The sequence below is a fragment of the Myiozetetes cayanensis genome, unplaced genomic scaffold (assembly GCF_022539395.1).
Source record: "Myiozetetes cayanensis isolate MyiCay16 unplaced genomic scaffold, myiCay2020 scf24, whole genome shotgun sequence".
In the NCBI taxonomy this organism is placed as follows: Eukaryota; Metazoa; Chordata; class Aves; order Passeriformes; family Tyrannidae; genus Myiozetetes; species Myiozetetes cayanensis.
Genome location: NW_026087456.1, coordinates 4,157,197 through 4,172,812, shown reverse-complemented (window position 1 = coordinate 4,172,812; position 15,616 = coordinate 4,157,197). Strand labels below are relative to the sequence as shown.

The following is a 15,616-nucleotide window of genomic DNA, read 5'->3' as shown; positions in this document are numbered from 1 at the left end:
AAAAATCGTACAACCACACCGTGAGATTTGCTCAGGAGAGGAGACAGCAGCTTGTTCTGTGGGCTCTGCTGTGTGTGTGTGGTAGTGCTTCATTTTCAAAAGGCTTGTGCTGGCAGAAATCTGGTAAACCGATAAAGCTATTTAGGACATCAATACATTGACTTCAAAGACTGCATGTCAGGCTATTGGCAGAGGTCCTGGTCAGTTATTAGTCTCAGAAAGTCGTTTATTGATGCTCAGGGGGAAGGATGTTATGAGGTGGATTTGTTCAGATGGTGGATGGAAGACAGGTAAGTGCAGTGCAGCCAGTACATGCACACCTCAGGTAGGGAACGAAAACAAAACAGAACCAGGAGAGTCAAAGAAGCTTAGGAACTGAGTACCTTTTATTGTCTGGTTCATATGAAAGACTTTATCCTGGAGGTTTGTCATAGAACCCTGTAAATGGTTATTTCTGTATTCTAGGTCTGTCTGCCTGGTCTCAGCATTCCAGATCTCGACATCGTAGGACTTCGTGCTCCAGAGATGAAGATCGGAAACCTTCTGAGGTACTTCTGGAATTTGATTTGCATTTTGTTACATCTGTCAAAGTATGTATACACACAGTGTAGACATACACGTTCTGGTAATGGATCCATGTCTTCCTATTTACGTTTTCATTTTGCTACATTTTGGCTGCCACATGCCCCTCCCTCCCCAAAGATTAGAGAGTTCAGCTGTTGGCACAGCTACTGCCAGCACCAGTTTCTATCTGTGAATTTTGTTGTAGTCTGACACCCTTTCAGCATAGCTGCAGAGTCTTTCTTGTACTATTTTAGGCATTGGGGTTTATTTGTAGCTTGATTTGTGAACAGTGGAAATTTACATTAGGTGCATTTATTTCATAAGTTGGTATTGGATCTTGGTATGTGATTTTTGTTGAAGTGCTTGTCAAAGTAGAATCTGATTCCTGACAGTTCTGTCTCACTTAATGCTTTGAAGAAATCCTATCAAGGGAGATAATAAGTCTTTAAACTTTCCAGGATGGATCAGCTGTTAGTAGCACACTAATGTGATCCAGTTCTTTGGAAATGTTCTTGCTGAATCTCCCTGTCTTCAGGCAAATACTACACTGCAGACTTTTTAGAAGCTTAGCTCTGGGAGATGGAATTCCTCATTTAACTTACTTGCCCAGTACATGTATTTCTTATTAGCGAGTGATGTTGAGGAAAACATTCTTTATTAATTTCCCTAATGACAGTATACCTCAGTCTCAGAGATGAGTTTTCACAAGGAGAATCCCACTCATTGTTCAGTGTGAACTACACTTAGTACTGGTGGTTTCCAACTTAATTTTTGATTGTAGGCCAATAAAGACTTTTTTTTTTTCTTTTTTTTGGTGAATGTGGAGATCCCTGGTGAATTTATTCTTGTTAGAGATAGCCTTGTTTCCCTTAGTTATCTTTTGTGCATCCCCTAGAAGTAGCCCCTTATACCTGATTTTGAGAACTACCTCGTGAAAGGCTATCAAGAAATTAATCTGAGATAATTATGTGTCTTGCTGAAGTTTTTTGTGTGCTTCTGTTTTCTTCTCTCCCTTACCTTGCTTCTCTTGTCAGAATCTTTGCAGTTTTCATGCTGTTCTCTCATGTTTCTGCAGTCTGGATGAAATTCTCTTGTACTTCCCTTCGACTCTGTTCCACAGCCTTTTCTCCTCTCCCTCCCTGCCTGTGCACTGTCCCTGCTCACCACAGCGCACTGCTGTGATGAGAAGCACGCTGGCAGAAAAAGTGACACTTGTTAAAACTCCCCGGGTGAAATCCTGGGCTCATTGAAATTGGTGGCAAAATTCCCACTGACTTCAGCGTGGCCAGGGTTTCACCCTTTAGCTTTGAAGTGCTCAGTGCTTCTGAGAGCCAGCATTTCCGTAAGCTCAGCTTTGCTCCAGGCACTCTGCATCAGAAGTTAGAGCAGAAAGAACGGTGTCACAGGGCAGCTGGCCTGGGAAGGAGTTTCTTGGCTGTCAGGTGCTGCCTTAGCTTTGCTTCTGAGGGAGTTTTGTGACAAATTTATCTAAGAGCTGGAGTTATTTTGGCTCTGAGATTGAGCAAGGTTTGCATCCCATTTTATATTTTTAGTCTTCTTTTCATTTTACTTTTGATTGCTTTAATTCAAGTCACTCAGAAGTGCAGAATTCCCCTGGCCAGCTGTGCTTGTTTAGGGAGCCTGTTTACTTTGTGGCTTACTTTTCGTTTCTTTCTTGATTGAAGCTTCACAGGACTTGTAACTGGATTGTTTAAAACATTTCATTATATTTCATTATATTTCATTACCTACATTCACCCTTCATATGGTAGTATCATTATTTACTTTTTAATGCTGGCAGTTTTGCTGAGCATGTCAAGACAAATGTTAAGATAAGTGTCATGATTTTGTGCTGTTTCTATGACAAAACCAGAGTGGAAACAGAAATATAGGGAGACAGAAGGGGGATAGTTATGTCTGTGTTGGGAGGGAGGAAAGGTTTCAAGATGGTGCAGAGTCGTAAGGCAAATCACACTTGAAAATCTTTTCAGAAGTATAATTAGCCATCAGATACACTGTTTGCTTAAAATACTTCCCCAAAATCCTGGGGTTTTCAGGTGTGTGACAGAAATGGCTGCCTTGAGGAGGCCTGCCTAGTTAGCTCTGTATCCATCTGGTTCCTCCTCAGCCCCATGAAACAGCAGGCTGGAGCTGAGCTAACCAGTGTCGTCATTGGTTTGGGGATGGGAGGGTGGGTCACTCTTTCCCCCCAAGCAGCCTAATAAGAGGACCTAAGAGCACTGCACTGGTAAACCACCTTTTCCTCTATAACTGCAACGTGGGGCTGAGTGGATGTTGACTCTGACCACCACAAACTGAGAAGTCTGCAGGAAGCTCTTAGGATGTTGCCTGACTTCTTGTTCTGATGGAGCTTATTTTCTGTCACCTGGTTGCTTTTTGACCCTTTCCTTTGAACGTGGCACTGCGTAGCTACGAATTAGGGGTTGTGGAGGTGAGGAGTGCGGTGCTGGAGCCCTGTAGCAGCCTTTCTTTTTGGGGGGAGCAGGGTGGGGAGGGCTGGGGCTGGTATCAGCAAGTGCAGGCTTGAGTTGGGATGCCTGTGATAGCAGCACCCTTGGCTTTCTGCAGCACTGACAGGCTGTAGCCAGTCAGGCTGAAGCTGTCCCAGCAGTGCCACAGCATTCCTGCAGCAGGAGTGAATCCCTTTTTATTTCATTCTGTGGCTTGTTGAACACAGCAGGGCTGATTATTCACGGCTGCTGGCCCAAAAGTTGCCAAACATCCTGCTCGCTTTAGAGCTGGATGCCTTTGCCAAGGCAGAGTAAAATTACAGCTATGACAGAGGTGTCTGTAGCTGATAGAATAACAGGCACTTGTGCTGAACGGGATGAGCTGCCACCAGAAGTCCAGTTTGGGTCTTATTTTGTCTTTTGGATTGTTTTTTTAAATACTTACACAAAGAGTCATCTCCTTAGAATTTCCTCTCGCAGCTGGTCATGGTGGAAGCATGCCTCGATTTCTGCCACAGGGAATTTCTAGAATGTTTTAGGATTAGTCAGAGCTCCAATAATTAAAAAAAAAAACACAAAACCAAAAGACTTTGGAACAAAATTGGATCTTCCTTCTGCTGCTGTTTCACAACTCATCTGCTCCTGCAGCTTTTATTGCAGCCAAAGTGGAGGTGAAAGTAGGAAACACCTTTTAGTGTTATGTCTCCAGTGCAGGGGGAGTGCCAGGACCTCTAGTGGAGTTAGCTGGAAGTTACCCTGTCAGGATTCGTGCCTTCAGCCACCCCCCTTCCCTGCCATGAAGCCAAACTCCTGTCCTGCAGTGGGCTGGGTTAGTGCACTGTTGGTACAGTGACCTTGTTACACGCCGTGCTCCATGGTTACCCTGAAGCTGTGAATCGTAGAGTGTAAATATCAAATGTCAGTGTCTCTGTTTTTCTCTCTTGGTCACTCTCTTTGCAGGTGTTCAGAACGGACCTGATCACTGCCATGAAGTTACATGACTCCTTCCAGCTGAACCCTGATGAATACTATGTGCTGGCAGATCCCTGGAGGCAGGAGTGGGAAAAGGGAGTTCAGGTGCCAGTTAGCCCAGGGACCATCCCAGAACCAGTAGCCAGGTATAGTTTGGAGGAATGTAAACAAATACCTACACGTTTATGCTGGCAGCTTGTGCCCTACCTTGCCTTGACTTCCTGAGTGCCTAGCTAGGAAGGTGTTGGTTCTTGAAGACAAAGAGCAACCTGCCTCAGCTTTTTGAATGGTCAGAGAAGTCAAAAGTCAGGCCTGTTCTGCCTGTGTGAAATGTCAGAGAACCGATTTTGGCATTATGTTAGCATGGGAGTGTGATGACAGAACCTTAAAAATATCTTCTGTTTTTAAGTCCAAACCTCAGCTCACTCATCGTTGCTGGAAGAGCTCTTTTGTGGTGCTCTCTGTTCTTAGTTCCAAGCCATAGATTGCTTTCATGGAACATATGGAAAACCAAGCTTAAGGGCTAGAGAAAATATGGCATTTATTTTGTTTTCCTGGGTTTTTTGTGGTGGGTTTTTTTATTTTTTATTTCATTTACTAACCTAGGAAACAGATTGTTGTACAACATTTCATCTGTTTTAAGAACCATCCCGGTGTGCATGTAACCAAATAATGTGAGACATTCTAGCTCTTATCCAAGAAACCCTTATTTTCCTTACCTTGTTTGTTACACTTAGATACTGTTTCCTGTTTCAAATTAAAGGAAGGGTGGGAGTGTGCTGCATCCTATTTTATGCTTAATTGGGATGGAGTTGGAGAATGTAAGAACACAGATTTTTACCATTTAATCATACTAGGTCTCTTTGAGTCCAGGTTGGCCCCTAAGGCATTACCAAATGACCCGCCACTGCTGGTGGGACCAGAACAGCCTGATAAACAGCAAAAAATTTGTGATGATGCTACACTGCTTCTGTCAGGTTTGCATCTGTCAGCTTGGATTAGAGGGGCTACGGGAATGTTTGTTAGTGTTGTTTGTGTTGTGTGCAGCAACCTGCAGACCTCTACACAGCCCCACTAGGTCTGCACAATCAGGAACTTGCCTGCGCATCGGGTAAACCCTGACCTTATTGTGAAGGATTGGACCTGGAGCTCCAAGGAGAACTCAGCATTTTCCCCTCTGCTCTGCAGTTCAGAACATGGGAACAAAGCATTTCCCTCTTCCACGCTGACCTCACCCAGTCCCTGCAGAGATGCACAGTCGTGTTGCATGTACTCACATTGCCTACCCCTCACTGATTTCTCTTTCAAGCATCTCCCGAGGCTGTGGAGGGATGGGAGACCTGTGAACTTGAACATAGGGAAACCTCCCAGGGGATTCCCACCGGGTATCTGTCAGGGAGGTGGTTTGGTGACCGTATCAGATCCAGGTACTTGCCTGGGAGAGAGCTTTGCTCTGCCAAAGGCCGACAGATACATTGCTCCAAATTTAAGATATTAGAGGATAGGGAGAGGAGGCACCCGCAGTTCTAGGTGTCAGCACAGCAGGCACCTAAGTCCTTTTTTAGCTGCTGAACTATTTGCTGTACTCCTGCTGAGCACCTGCTGGTCAGAATGGCCCTCCAATGGCTGATTATTGTCCTCTTTGCTCCCACTCAGAAGACTCGGAGAGCCCTGCCATGGTGGTGCTGGAGTGCAGGAGCTGTTCTGTGCCTAACTTTGGGAGGGAAGGGGGTGCTCTGTACATTGAATAAGCAATAGACAAATCATAGCTGGTGTAGGACAGAAGCCAGGACTGTACGGGCAGCTGATGCTACCGAGATACATAACAGCAAATAAAAGGTTCGGCCTTGTAGTGACTGGTAAGTGCAGAGCAGGGGAAAGGACTGAGGCTGTTTGGAGATTCACTGTAAGCATGTGGTCCCATGGATAATTCAGTTGAATGGTTTTCAGTATGTAGTAAGGGTTTTTTGGGGTTTTTTTAACTTCTTTCTATCACAGAAATAATGCCAGGAAAGGGGTTTGTTTTGAGGTCAGAGTAGCTGCGCTTGTTCCTTCTGTGACACTACCATGATGTTTAGACAGCATGTGCAGGGTGCTGCCCAGAGGTTATGATTTCCACATGGAGAGGGACTCAGGAAGGAATTTATGATATAGAAGATTTGGAGAGCAGTGCCCAGTTGAAAGTACATCTGGGAAGATGCAGTAGTCTGTGATATTTTAAGACCATGCAGTGTGACCAGAAACAGTTTAGGGAGTGCAGTTAGGCTGGCAAGGTCATTCACATTTGTATTTTTTCCCAGCACCTCAGAAGCCCCAAATTCATCATTTGGCTCTTGCTTACCATTTCTGTTCATTATCTGAAATAATCTAGAGAGAGAAGTTTTAGTACTGTGCAGAAGACTGAAATAGGCTGAGGATTTACTGAGATCTGTTTGTGCAAATACAATAGTGGCAGATAAGTTTCTTCTGCTAGGAGGAGGAGTTAACACATTGGACCTCAGATGGGGGAGATGTCCTGCTTATTGTGGAGCTTAGATTGTTTCCAGCACACAGTTGCAGCCACACAGTGGTACAATCTCCTCCCTTGTAGATCTAGCACAACAAAAAAATCACCTCCACTGGTACTGCAGGAGGCAGACATTTGGCAGCATGGCCTGTTGCTCCTGGAGGTACCAGGGTTATGTCGTGAGGGGATTTCCATCCAAACGGAATTTCAGTTCATGCTGTTAACTAAGAGAAGGTGCAATGTCTTCGACTGAGACGGTTGGAAATACTACTTTTTTTCTTGAATCTTCTTGTTCTCAGTACTGTGGTTAAACAGATTGATTTAAAAAAAAGACTTAAACCAGAGTTTAACATCTGTGTGTATAGCAGCTATCACTGTGTAAATACAGTGTTCCTGCTTTAGCTTTGAACAAGTGTGAATTTCAGATAAGAGTAATACTAATACTTATTAGAGTAATACTCTAATACTTAAGAATGCTGGTAATGAATTGGATTTCTAGACAACTCCTGTTCTTATAATACCACCAATCTGTTATGGAAGTGCATGGTACTGTTTTCTGATCTCAGTGGTGCCAGGTGATTGCTGGGATGGTTAGATAGATGCTCTGATGGTTGTTGGTCACTTAGACTGAGGCATTGTGAATTCTCTGGAAACAAACCTCTCAGCAACCCAGCACACCTCATGTCTGCTTGTCTGTCTGTTCCAGGATTGTGTCCGAGACAAAAGCCGTCACCTTTACTCGTCCCAGGAAGTACATCGTCTCCTCGGGTTCGGAGCCTCCAGAGCTGGGCTATGTCGACATTCGAACCTTGGCGGACAGCACGTGTCGCTACGATCTCAATGACGTGGATGTAGCGTGGTTGCAACTTGCCAATGAAGAATTCAGAGAAATGGGTGAGCAGCGAATGTTTTGTTGCCTTCTTTTTGCTTTTTAAAGCTGGCAGTCTTGAAAATAATTTTAGGAAGGGCAGCAGTAGGAAGAGATGGTAGAGGTGTGAGGAAATAGTGATCACATGAGTTGGGGTAGCCACAGGAAATCAGACCTGATGTGATTAAGCCCTGAGATCGATGCCTTCATAACTGCTCCATTGTATCTGCTTAGACCCGGTCTTAATCTGGCCCCACGTTGTTTTTTTTTATTCTGCTGCTTTCCCTTTCACAAAAGAATTCTGACAAAGTTCCCATTTCTCCATCCAAGTTCTCAAAGAGAACATCAGATAGACCATTCTGATAGTTTTTCCAGGTAGTCCTGCTTATTTGTTTTTATCTTCAGCACAAATCTGTATCATCTTTTTAGCTAGTGGTGTTCAGTGTGGAGAAGGCAAGATGATGAGTCTTGGGAGTTTTAGAGAACCTACATTAGCTGAATGGCACAAGGAATAAGACAATAAGGAATTCTTGAGTGATTTGCTGGAGGAAATTGCTAGACCTCACTGTGATCGTGTGCTCTAGTTCCAGAGGAGGAGAAGGAGCTGTCACAGGGGAGCAGCTGTTCTGTTCTCTACAGAGTGGTTTGTGTGGGACAGGACAGGGGAGAGGGGCAAGAACAGGAAGGTTTCTTTGGTAAGGTGTGTGCTTCATGAGAGGATTTCAGTGGAACTGAATGGGATGTTAGGTCAGCACAGAACTTCCACCAGATTGTTTGGATAAGGGAAATGATGCTGTCCCAGATGGAAGCGGTTGAGACACGTTAGTGAACACTGCTAGTTTTGTTCTGGCATTTTGGCAGTTCCCTGCTTTGGGTTACAGTTTAGTCAAACATTTAGTTTTACCAGGCTGTAGCACATACGTGACACGGCTGAAAAACTGGTGTGACCATTTACAGCTATTTCTCCTTTTTAAACCCACACATGAAAGAAACAGATGACCCAGTCTGGACCTGGTCTCTTAACCAGGTCTTTTTTCCAGATCTCACATCAGTCCTGCTCAAGTTTAGTGATGGGCTTAGAGGATTTCAGTTACGATTCCAGAGTTTAGCTTACCTTTCCAGCTGTCTTCAGGAAAACAGCCACAGCAAGATCCCTTAGCTTTCCTCAAAGCTTGTTTGATATCCATCTATCCAGTCTGTCTGTCTTTTGCCAAAAGCAGAGGAGAGCTCCCACGGTGTTACACTGGGGTATGAGCAGCACAAGAGGGGCTGTTCCTCGAGCAGATTTGCACCTCTTCAAGGAGCCCTGTGGTGGCCATTCTGCTACACTAGCATAACCTTTAAAAGTACATGCTGCACATGACACACTGAACAGCTGAGCTTTAAAGGGCCACACGAATTTTCTCCCTACAGTGGTAAGCAGGATCTCTTTATTCTTCACGTCACTTGACCTTCCTTCCACTGAACATGCACCTTCCTTTCTCGCCTTCTGTCCAAGAGAGGACTCCTACTCAGTCAAGTCAGCCTTCTGCGTTGCCTGCTTGACTTCCAACATTTGGGAATTGCTGTTCCAATGCCCTTAGGAGATGATGTTTAAATGTGACCAGTGCTGATGGACCCAAGCACATGTGAAATCATTTTCCCAGGGGACCTTACTTACTGATTACCTGTTTATTCCATTCCATGGAACCCTGTGGCATCCCGTCAGTCCAATCCTTCTGGTCTTCTTGGTGGTGAGGGCCCCCCAAAACACAGAGTTCAGTGGATTAATGTATGTTTGGGATATACCCAGGCACCTCCCCTGGGGATGAGGGGAAGCTTTGCAGTCTCTTGCAGCAGGCTCTGGATTTGTTGCTTCACTTGAATCATGTGTAGTTCTCTGGTGGTAGAAGGCCTCAGGAATGAGTTGGGGGACACTTCGGGTGTCTTTGATGGTTTATGGTCCCTTCTCAGCTGCCTCTCACATGAGTGTCCTGTGTGTACATGGCCTTCCCAGAGGTTGAGGAGGGTGTTACTCCTTTGGTTTGGTGTGGAGAGATTTCACCATCACACCCCCAAAACCTTTCACCTCTACCACCCCCTATGCCTTGTTTACTTCACCTCAGAGCTGAGATGATTAGACAATAGTCTTATCTCAAGTCCCCCTTCACAGTCCAAATTCCAGTCAGGTTTCAGTGGTCCCAGACAGGCAGTTGCTTCCTTGTAGTTCTTTCTGTTATTTGACAGTGTTTAAGACATTAATAACATTTCAACCCGTCACAACTCCCAAGAGTCTCGAGACTGTAACACCTCCGAAAATAACCAGTCAATCTATTTCTCGTCTGCTTGAATGCTACACAGCCTGTTCAGTTCCTCCTGGATCTCCTTCACCTGGCAACACAGCTCTTCAGCCATGGCACACCTTCTGCAAACTCTTTGTCGGTCCCAGCCTCACAAAGAGAGGTGCTCCCCTGCCAGGCATTCCTGGCAGCCTGTGTCCTGCAGAGCCGTGCCTGCTGGAAGCCTCCTCTTGCTGGAGGCCTCCGAAAATGGCTGATTCAGTGACTCCTGCACCTGCAGGGGATCGAGCTTTATGGCCTGTCAACACCATGGCTGAGGAAGCTTTAAACTGGTGTGCTAATAAGGTTGGATCTGAAAGGATTCTCTTTACTCTTCCTTACTTGCTACTGAGTCTGTTTGCTGCTTTTAAATCTCCCTCAGATGCTCTCAGTACTGCCTGCTCCTCTCCAGGTTGGCTGCTGAGGGCTTCTGCATCCTGGTGAGGATTGGCGCTGCTGCTCAGGTGTCCCTGAGCTCAGGACATCCCCCGTACACCTCGATCTCACCCCCAGTCTTACCTCAGTTGCTCCCAAAAACTTAAAAAGCCATAGGATTTATGAGGCTACAGTTCAGTTGCAAACCGGTGTAAAACCTGCCATCATCTGCTTTGCTAGTGCAGTAGTTCTGGCCTGCAGGGCAAAATTCACTCTCTTTTATCAGGATTTACTCTCTCTTATTAGGATTTGGGATGTTCCCTCTTACTATCTTTCAGCTGCTCAGTTTGGGTAGTGTGGGATGCACTGATCTCTGCCACAAGGATTTACCTGTCAGTAAGGAAAGCTGGAAGTACTTTTGTGGAGTATTTGTCTTCTGATTAGGGGGAGCTAGAGAGGTTTTTAATAAAAAACACTTGTTTTGTGGAATTTGTGGCTCAGTTATTGACAGGGAGAGCCAAAAGGAGTGTTTGTTAAATACCCATTGTGAAGTTGCCATCTCCTGTACATCTGTCCTGGTTTAAGCTGGGATAGAGTTAATTTCTGCCTGTGGTTTGGATTTGGAATGAGGATGGTGTTGATAACACGCTGATGTTTTGGTTGTTGCTAGGTCATGTTTATGCTAAGTCAAGGACTTTTTTCTTGTCTCATGCTCTGCCAGTGAGGAGGTTTGCAAAAGAAACACTGAGGGAGTAACTCTGAGACAGGTGACTCAAACTGACCAAAGGGATATTCCACACCACAGGACATCATGCCCAGTATATAAACTGGGGGGAGTGATTTAAGTCTATGGAAATTCTTGTGCTAAACCAACCTTGCAAAAGGAAGGTGATTCTTTGCAGTAGCAGAACTTGCTTGGTTTCACAGGTGTTTGTGTGGCGTGATTTTGTGGGAGAGGTTTGTGTAGTACCAGTTTGGAAGCATTACAGCCAGCTCCTTGCCACAGCAAGTGGGAGATAGAAGCCAGCAGCACTGTGCTGTTTTTTGGTAACTTTTCTTGCAATTTCTGTGATAGATATTTTTTCCAGGAGACCCCAGTTGGGGTTGCACCCTGTTGAGCTGGAACTTGTGATAAACCAACAGCTGATGTTAGAAACTGCAAGTTTGTGCCAAGTATCGCAGCAGATTTTGGTATTGTTTTCCTCTCCCTGCCCCATCACTTTCGGTTCAAAAAACTTTAAACAAAGAGACAACATCTGAGTGGCAAAATTGGAGCAAAAGCCATAGATGGTGCTGTCCCAGAAGGAAAAATGAGAACAATACCAGGAAGCCAAAATCAGTTCATGGAAGGTTTTGTCAGAATTTTGAGAGATTTGGATACTCCACTTCTGTTACTTTAATACATTTAAAAAACTTTGACTTTTTTTTATAGTTTCCCTGATTCATGCTGGAATAGGCATGATTTTCTAGGAATGAAATGTGTACGTGTGGGGGTTGGCTGTATCTACTGAGCTGCTAAAAAAGAAGGTGGAGTTGTGCATGGCGATGGTTATCACCATTAATAAACAACTCCTGTCTTCCAGGGATGCCTGAGCTGGATGAGTACATGATGGAAAGGGTCATGGAGGAGTTTGAACAACGCTGCTATGACAACATGAATCACGCTATCGAGACAGAAGAAGGACTCGGGATCGAATATGACGAAGATGTTGTCTGTGACGTCTGTCAGTCTCCAGATGGAGAAGACGGCAATGAAATGGTGTTCTGTGACAAATGCAATATTTGTGTGCACCAGGTATGGCAGACCAATCTTTTGGTGGTGACAGAATCTTTTTCAAACCACTGAAGATAACAGGTTGGAATTTTTTTTTATACCAGTGACAGACATCAGTCTGTTAAGTTGTGGCAGGGTTCGCCGTTGAGCAATGGGATGAATTCAGAAATGATGTAATTAAGAAAGAGTAATTCTAGAAATGTCATGCTAAGAAGGTTAAAAGTGGTATTGTGCATGTGTGGAGGAAGCTGTAAGGGGAGGAATTGCCCTCCCCAAAACGTACACTGTGCATTCTCACCTGGTCACGTCTTTTCCTGTATTTTCCTCTCCTTGTGCAGTTCTGGGGCTAACACACCTCTAGGATCAGCAGCTTAGGCTCAGCAGGGAGGGGAAAAAAGGCAGTCAGTAGGGACACAAGTAGGATTTATTACAGATCACTTAATAGAGATTTATATTTAATAGATAATTTAATAGAGATATTCTCCATTAAATTACAGATAATTTAATAGAGAACCTACTGAGCCAACCTAAGGAAGCACCACTATGTGACGCCTTTTTGTGGCAGTTTTCTTACATGAAAGAAGAGAGACAGTTTTAGCATATCTGTTTCCATGGATGCTTCTTACTCTGGCAGATGCCTTCCTATCAACCTGTCCTTCCTTCCCAGTTTTAACAAATTTGTGTTGTCATTCTGTGTTGTCTGGTGAGCAGGAAACACATTTTCTTGCATGTTCATTATTTAATGCATTTGTACTAATGATAAAGAACCAAGCCTAAGGTACAAGTGCCTACCCTGTGAGATACGCAGAGGAAAGCAGATGTTTTTAGACCTGTAGTGGTTTTCTGATCACATCAAACCTGAAACTTAAGTGCACTAAAGCTGACAGTAATTTGGGTAGAGGTCTCCATAAAGATGCAGTCTTCTGAAAAGCGTGATCTCAAATCGCCGTTCTGCACTTTTCCCTCTGAATAAAATAATTTTGAGAGGCTGCGTTTAAACAGCTAAGAAACACCAGTAATGAATGTTTTTTCCTTTGTGTTTCTTTTTCCCCTTTGCTGTATGTGGGAATGCAGGCATGTTACGGGATCCTGAAGGTGCCAGAAGGTAGCTGGCTGTGCAGGACCTGCGCGCTGGGCGTTCAGCCCAAGTGCCTCCTGTGTCCCAAGAAGGGCGGTGCCATGAAGCCAACCCGGAGTGGCACCAAGTGGGTGCATGTTAGCTGTGCTCTGTGGATTCCAGAGGTACGTGCTGATCCTCTGGGAGTTTTGCTTCAAGGTGCGTAGTGCAGGTTTAGCGGGACTTAGGAAGGCAGTTTAAAAGAATTTTGGTTAAATGTGGAGTCTGGCGGGATGATGCGTCATCAGTAAAGAAAGTAATTAAGAAAGGCTTTGGGAAATGAGGCCTTTTCTGCTGGCAAAACTCATTTAACAAGGACACAAGGTACGGTTTCATTTTGTAAGTGGAACTGTGAAAGTGAATCAGGAAGGTTTGGATGTGACAGTGAAAATTCCTGCACGTTCTCATAATCACAGTATTCATCTTGTATGATAATCTTAAATTGATGGGCTTGACCTTGAAACTGGTTTGCTCATGAAGTGAGAAACTTTAAAAAAAAAGAATTTTAGTTCTTTATAAACTGAGGAATTTGGAACACACTAAGTTTGCATATGCACACAGTGAATTTGATTTCTTTGATAAAATTGTTTCTCTTTCCAGTTAACAGTGTCATAGTCACTGTTTTTTAACCTTTTTTCTCTCAGGTGAGCATTGGAAGCCCAGAAAAAATGGAGCCCATCACAAAAGTTTCTCACATTCCCAGCAGTAGATGGGCACTGGTGTGCAGCCTTTGTAATGAAAAAGTTGGAGCTTCTATACAGGTAATTTAATCATACAAATATCCTGTGGGGTTTTTCTAAATTTTTAGTATATAATGAAATGTTGTTACTGTGGACTTCACAAGGACACACAAAGGGCTTTGAGTTTTAGTGCACTTTTACTTTCTAGTAAAGTTTTAATAATAATAGCCAGGTCATCCCAGAAGAGTTCCTAATTTGTTGATAGGCTAATACTTTTATTACTACATTGAAATAAAACTTAAATGTTGTTCAGGACAAAATAATATATTTCTGTGATACACCACATGGGAAAATGAAACCTGAATACTAAAATCTATCTGCTAGTCCCTGTTTAGTGACTTCTAAACTGTTTGATACCAACAACTCACATTAGTGGGCCTGTGCCCGTTTATCTCATGGCCTGCCTTTTGAATTCTCTCTGCAGTTTCAGTTGGATTTGGGTTCAGCTTTTCTAACCAAAGCCTGTGAACTGTGACTGTTAAATAACTGAACTGATCTGTAGCAGAGCATTTCAGACTGGGCAGTGTCATTTCACGTGCATAGTTACATTGGGTTGTTGCCATTAAAGCACCTGCAGATCCTTTACAGTGGAAGATCACTCAGAAATGGTAAACAATCCTTTTAAGAACAATTTTAAAGTCTAGAAAGATTGAGAAAACACATTTCCAAGTCTCAGGTTTTTGAAAGAGGGAGTATTTGGTTTCCTGAGACACCAGGAAAAACTTTGATCTCCTTTATTTGAGAACAAATGATGAGGGAGTGTGAGGACAGGTGACCCTTTGGGGCAGTGTTGTGATTGTGTAGAAGAAGACAGTAAGATGTAGCTTAGTTGTTGTGGTGATGCTCTTCACCCTCAGAGCACCTCCACAACTTGAGCAAAATGATCCTTAGGAAGCTCCCTGAGACAGAGAGGTTGATAGTACAATCTCATAAAGAGGCTGAAGTAGAACCCTTTCTTTTTGGGGTCTAGCCTGACGTTACGGGATCCATGGTGGTCGGACCAGCATTAAGGCACCCAAATTGCTCAAATCCCACACTACTCTGAAATTAGTTTATATCCATTTCCCTTTTCCCCCCTGCTCCAAGTCATTTGATGAGGATGCCAGAAAGAGCTGTAAGACCAGCAATGCAGCAGTAGTTCCAGTGAAACCTAGGAATCTGCTTCCATGTAAGGAATGTCTGAAATACAAAACTTTAACTAGAGAAAATAAATCTGTCCACAGCATATAAATTTGCAGTCATGGTACCTCCTTGCAGAGCCGTCCCCTTCCTTTTGGCCACTGTTACGTAGTTGAAACTGTTCTGTTCTGTTCTCCAGACCAGGTTCTGAGATGTGCACAACAATTAGGAAAGCTGAGAAAGTGTGTGTCAGGCTGGGAAGATAGCTCCTGCCATAAGCTGGGAAAAAACAAGACTGCATATTCTCCCAGGTTCAGCAGATTTCTTTCTGATGAGTTAGGTTTTCCCCTCTTCTCCAAATTAAAACCTGGGCTGCAATAAGAGCTAATTATGGCTAAAGTATTCCTCTGTACTGCTTGGTGTTCCATTTGGGATGTTTCTGCACTATTTAGTTAGTAGGAGAGTAAAGGGCAAAAGGTGCTTTGGTATTTTTTAATTCCTTTTATATGTTGATTTTATTAAAGACTGTTCATTTGAAACTTGTGCAGTTTAAACCCTGCTGTACCTTTATAAGCCATCTGGCTGCTGAATCAACCTGGGCAGGAAAACCCAGAGGAGAGAGAAATTTGGCTTCTTTACAAAGTGCTGTATAAACATCCTAGTGCAGTGTGTTGCTCTTTCAGGGTCAATGGCTTGGGTTAAGCATAGTTTTGTTCCCTAGTTAGGAGCACTAATAATCATGTCCACTTTAAATCCTCTTCACTGGAGGCAGAGGTGTAAGCAGATACAAAC

At 43.9% G+C, this 15,616-nt stretch overlaps 1 protein-coding gene and 1 long non-coding RNA gene across 2 annotated transcripts in view; one reads left to right on the top strand and one right to left on the bottom strand.

The window, feature by feature from the left end:
• JADE1 (jade family PHD finger 1) overlaps window positions 1-15,616 on the top strand; it is a 44,410-nt gene that overhangs the window by 20,523 nt on the left and 8,271 nt on the right. The window contains 6 exon segments of the mRNA XM_050320492.1: window positions 466-548; window positions 3,996-4,153; window positions 7,220-7,407; window positions 11,658-11,869; window positions 12,923-13,090; window positions 13,610-13,726. Coding sequence (XP_050176449.1) covers window positions 466-548; window positions 3,996-4,153; window positions 7,220-7,407; window positions 11,658-11,869; window positions 12,923-13,090; window positions 13,610-13,726 — 926 coding nt within the window.
• LOC126642665 (uncharacterized) lies at window positions 311-12,272 on the bottom strand. Its single transcript, XR_007629498.1, has 3 exons — window positions 12,147-12,272; window positions 3,481-3,560; window positions 311-582 (listed from the first exon to the last, which is right to left on the bottom strand). It is a non-coding gene; the product is annotated as an uncharacterized LOC126642665 (long non-coding RNA).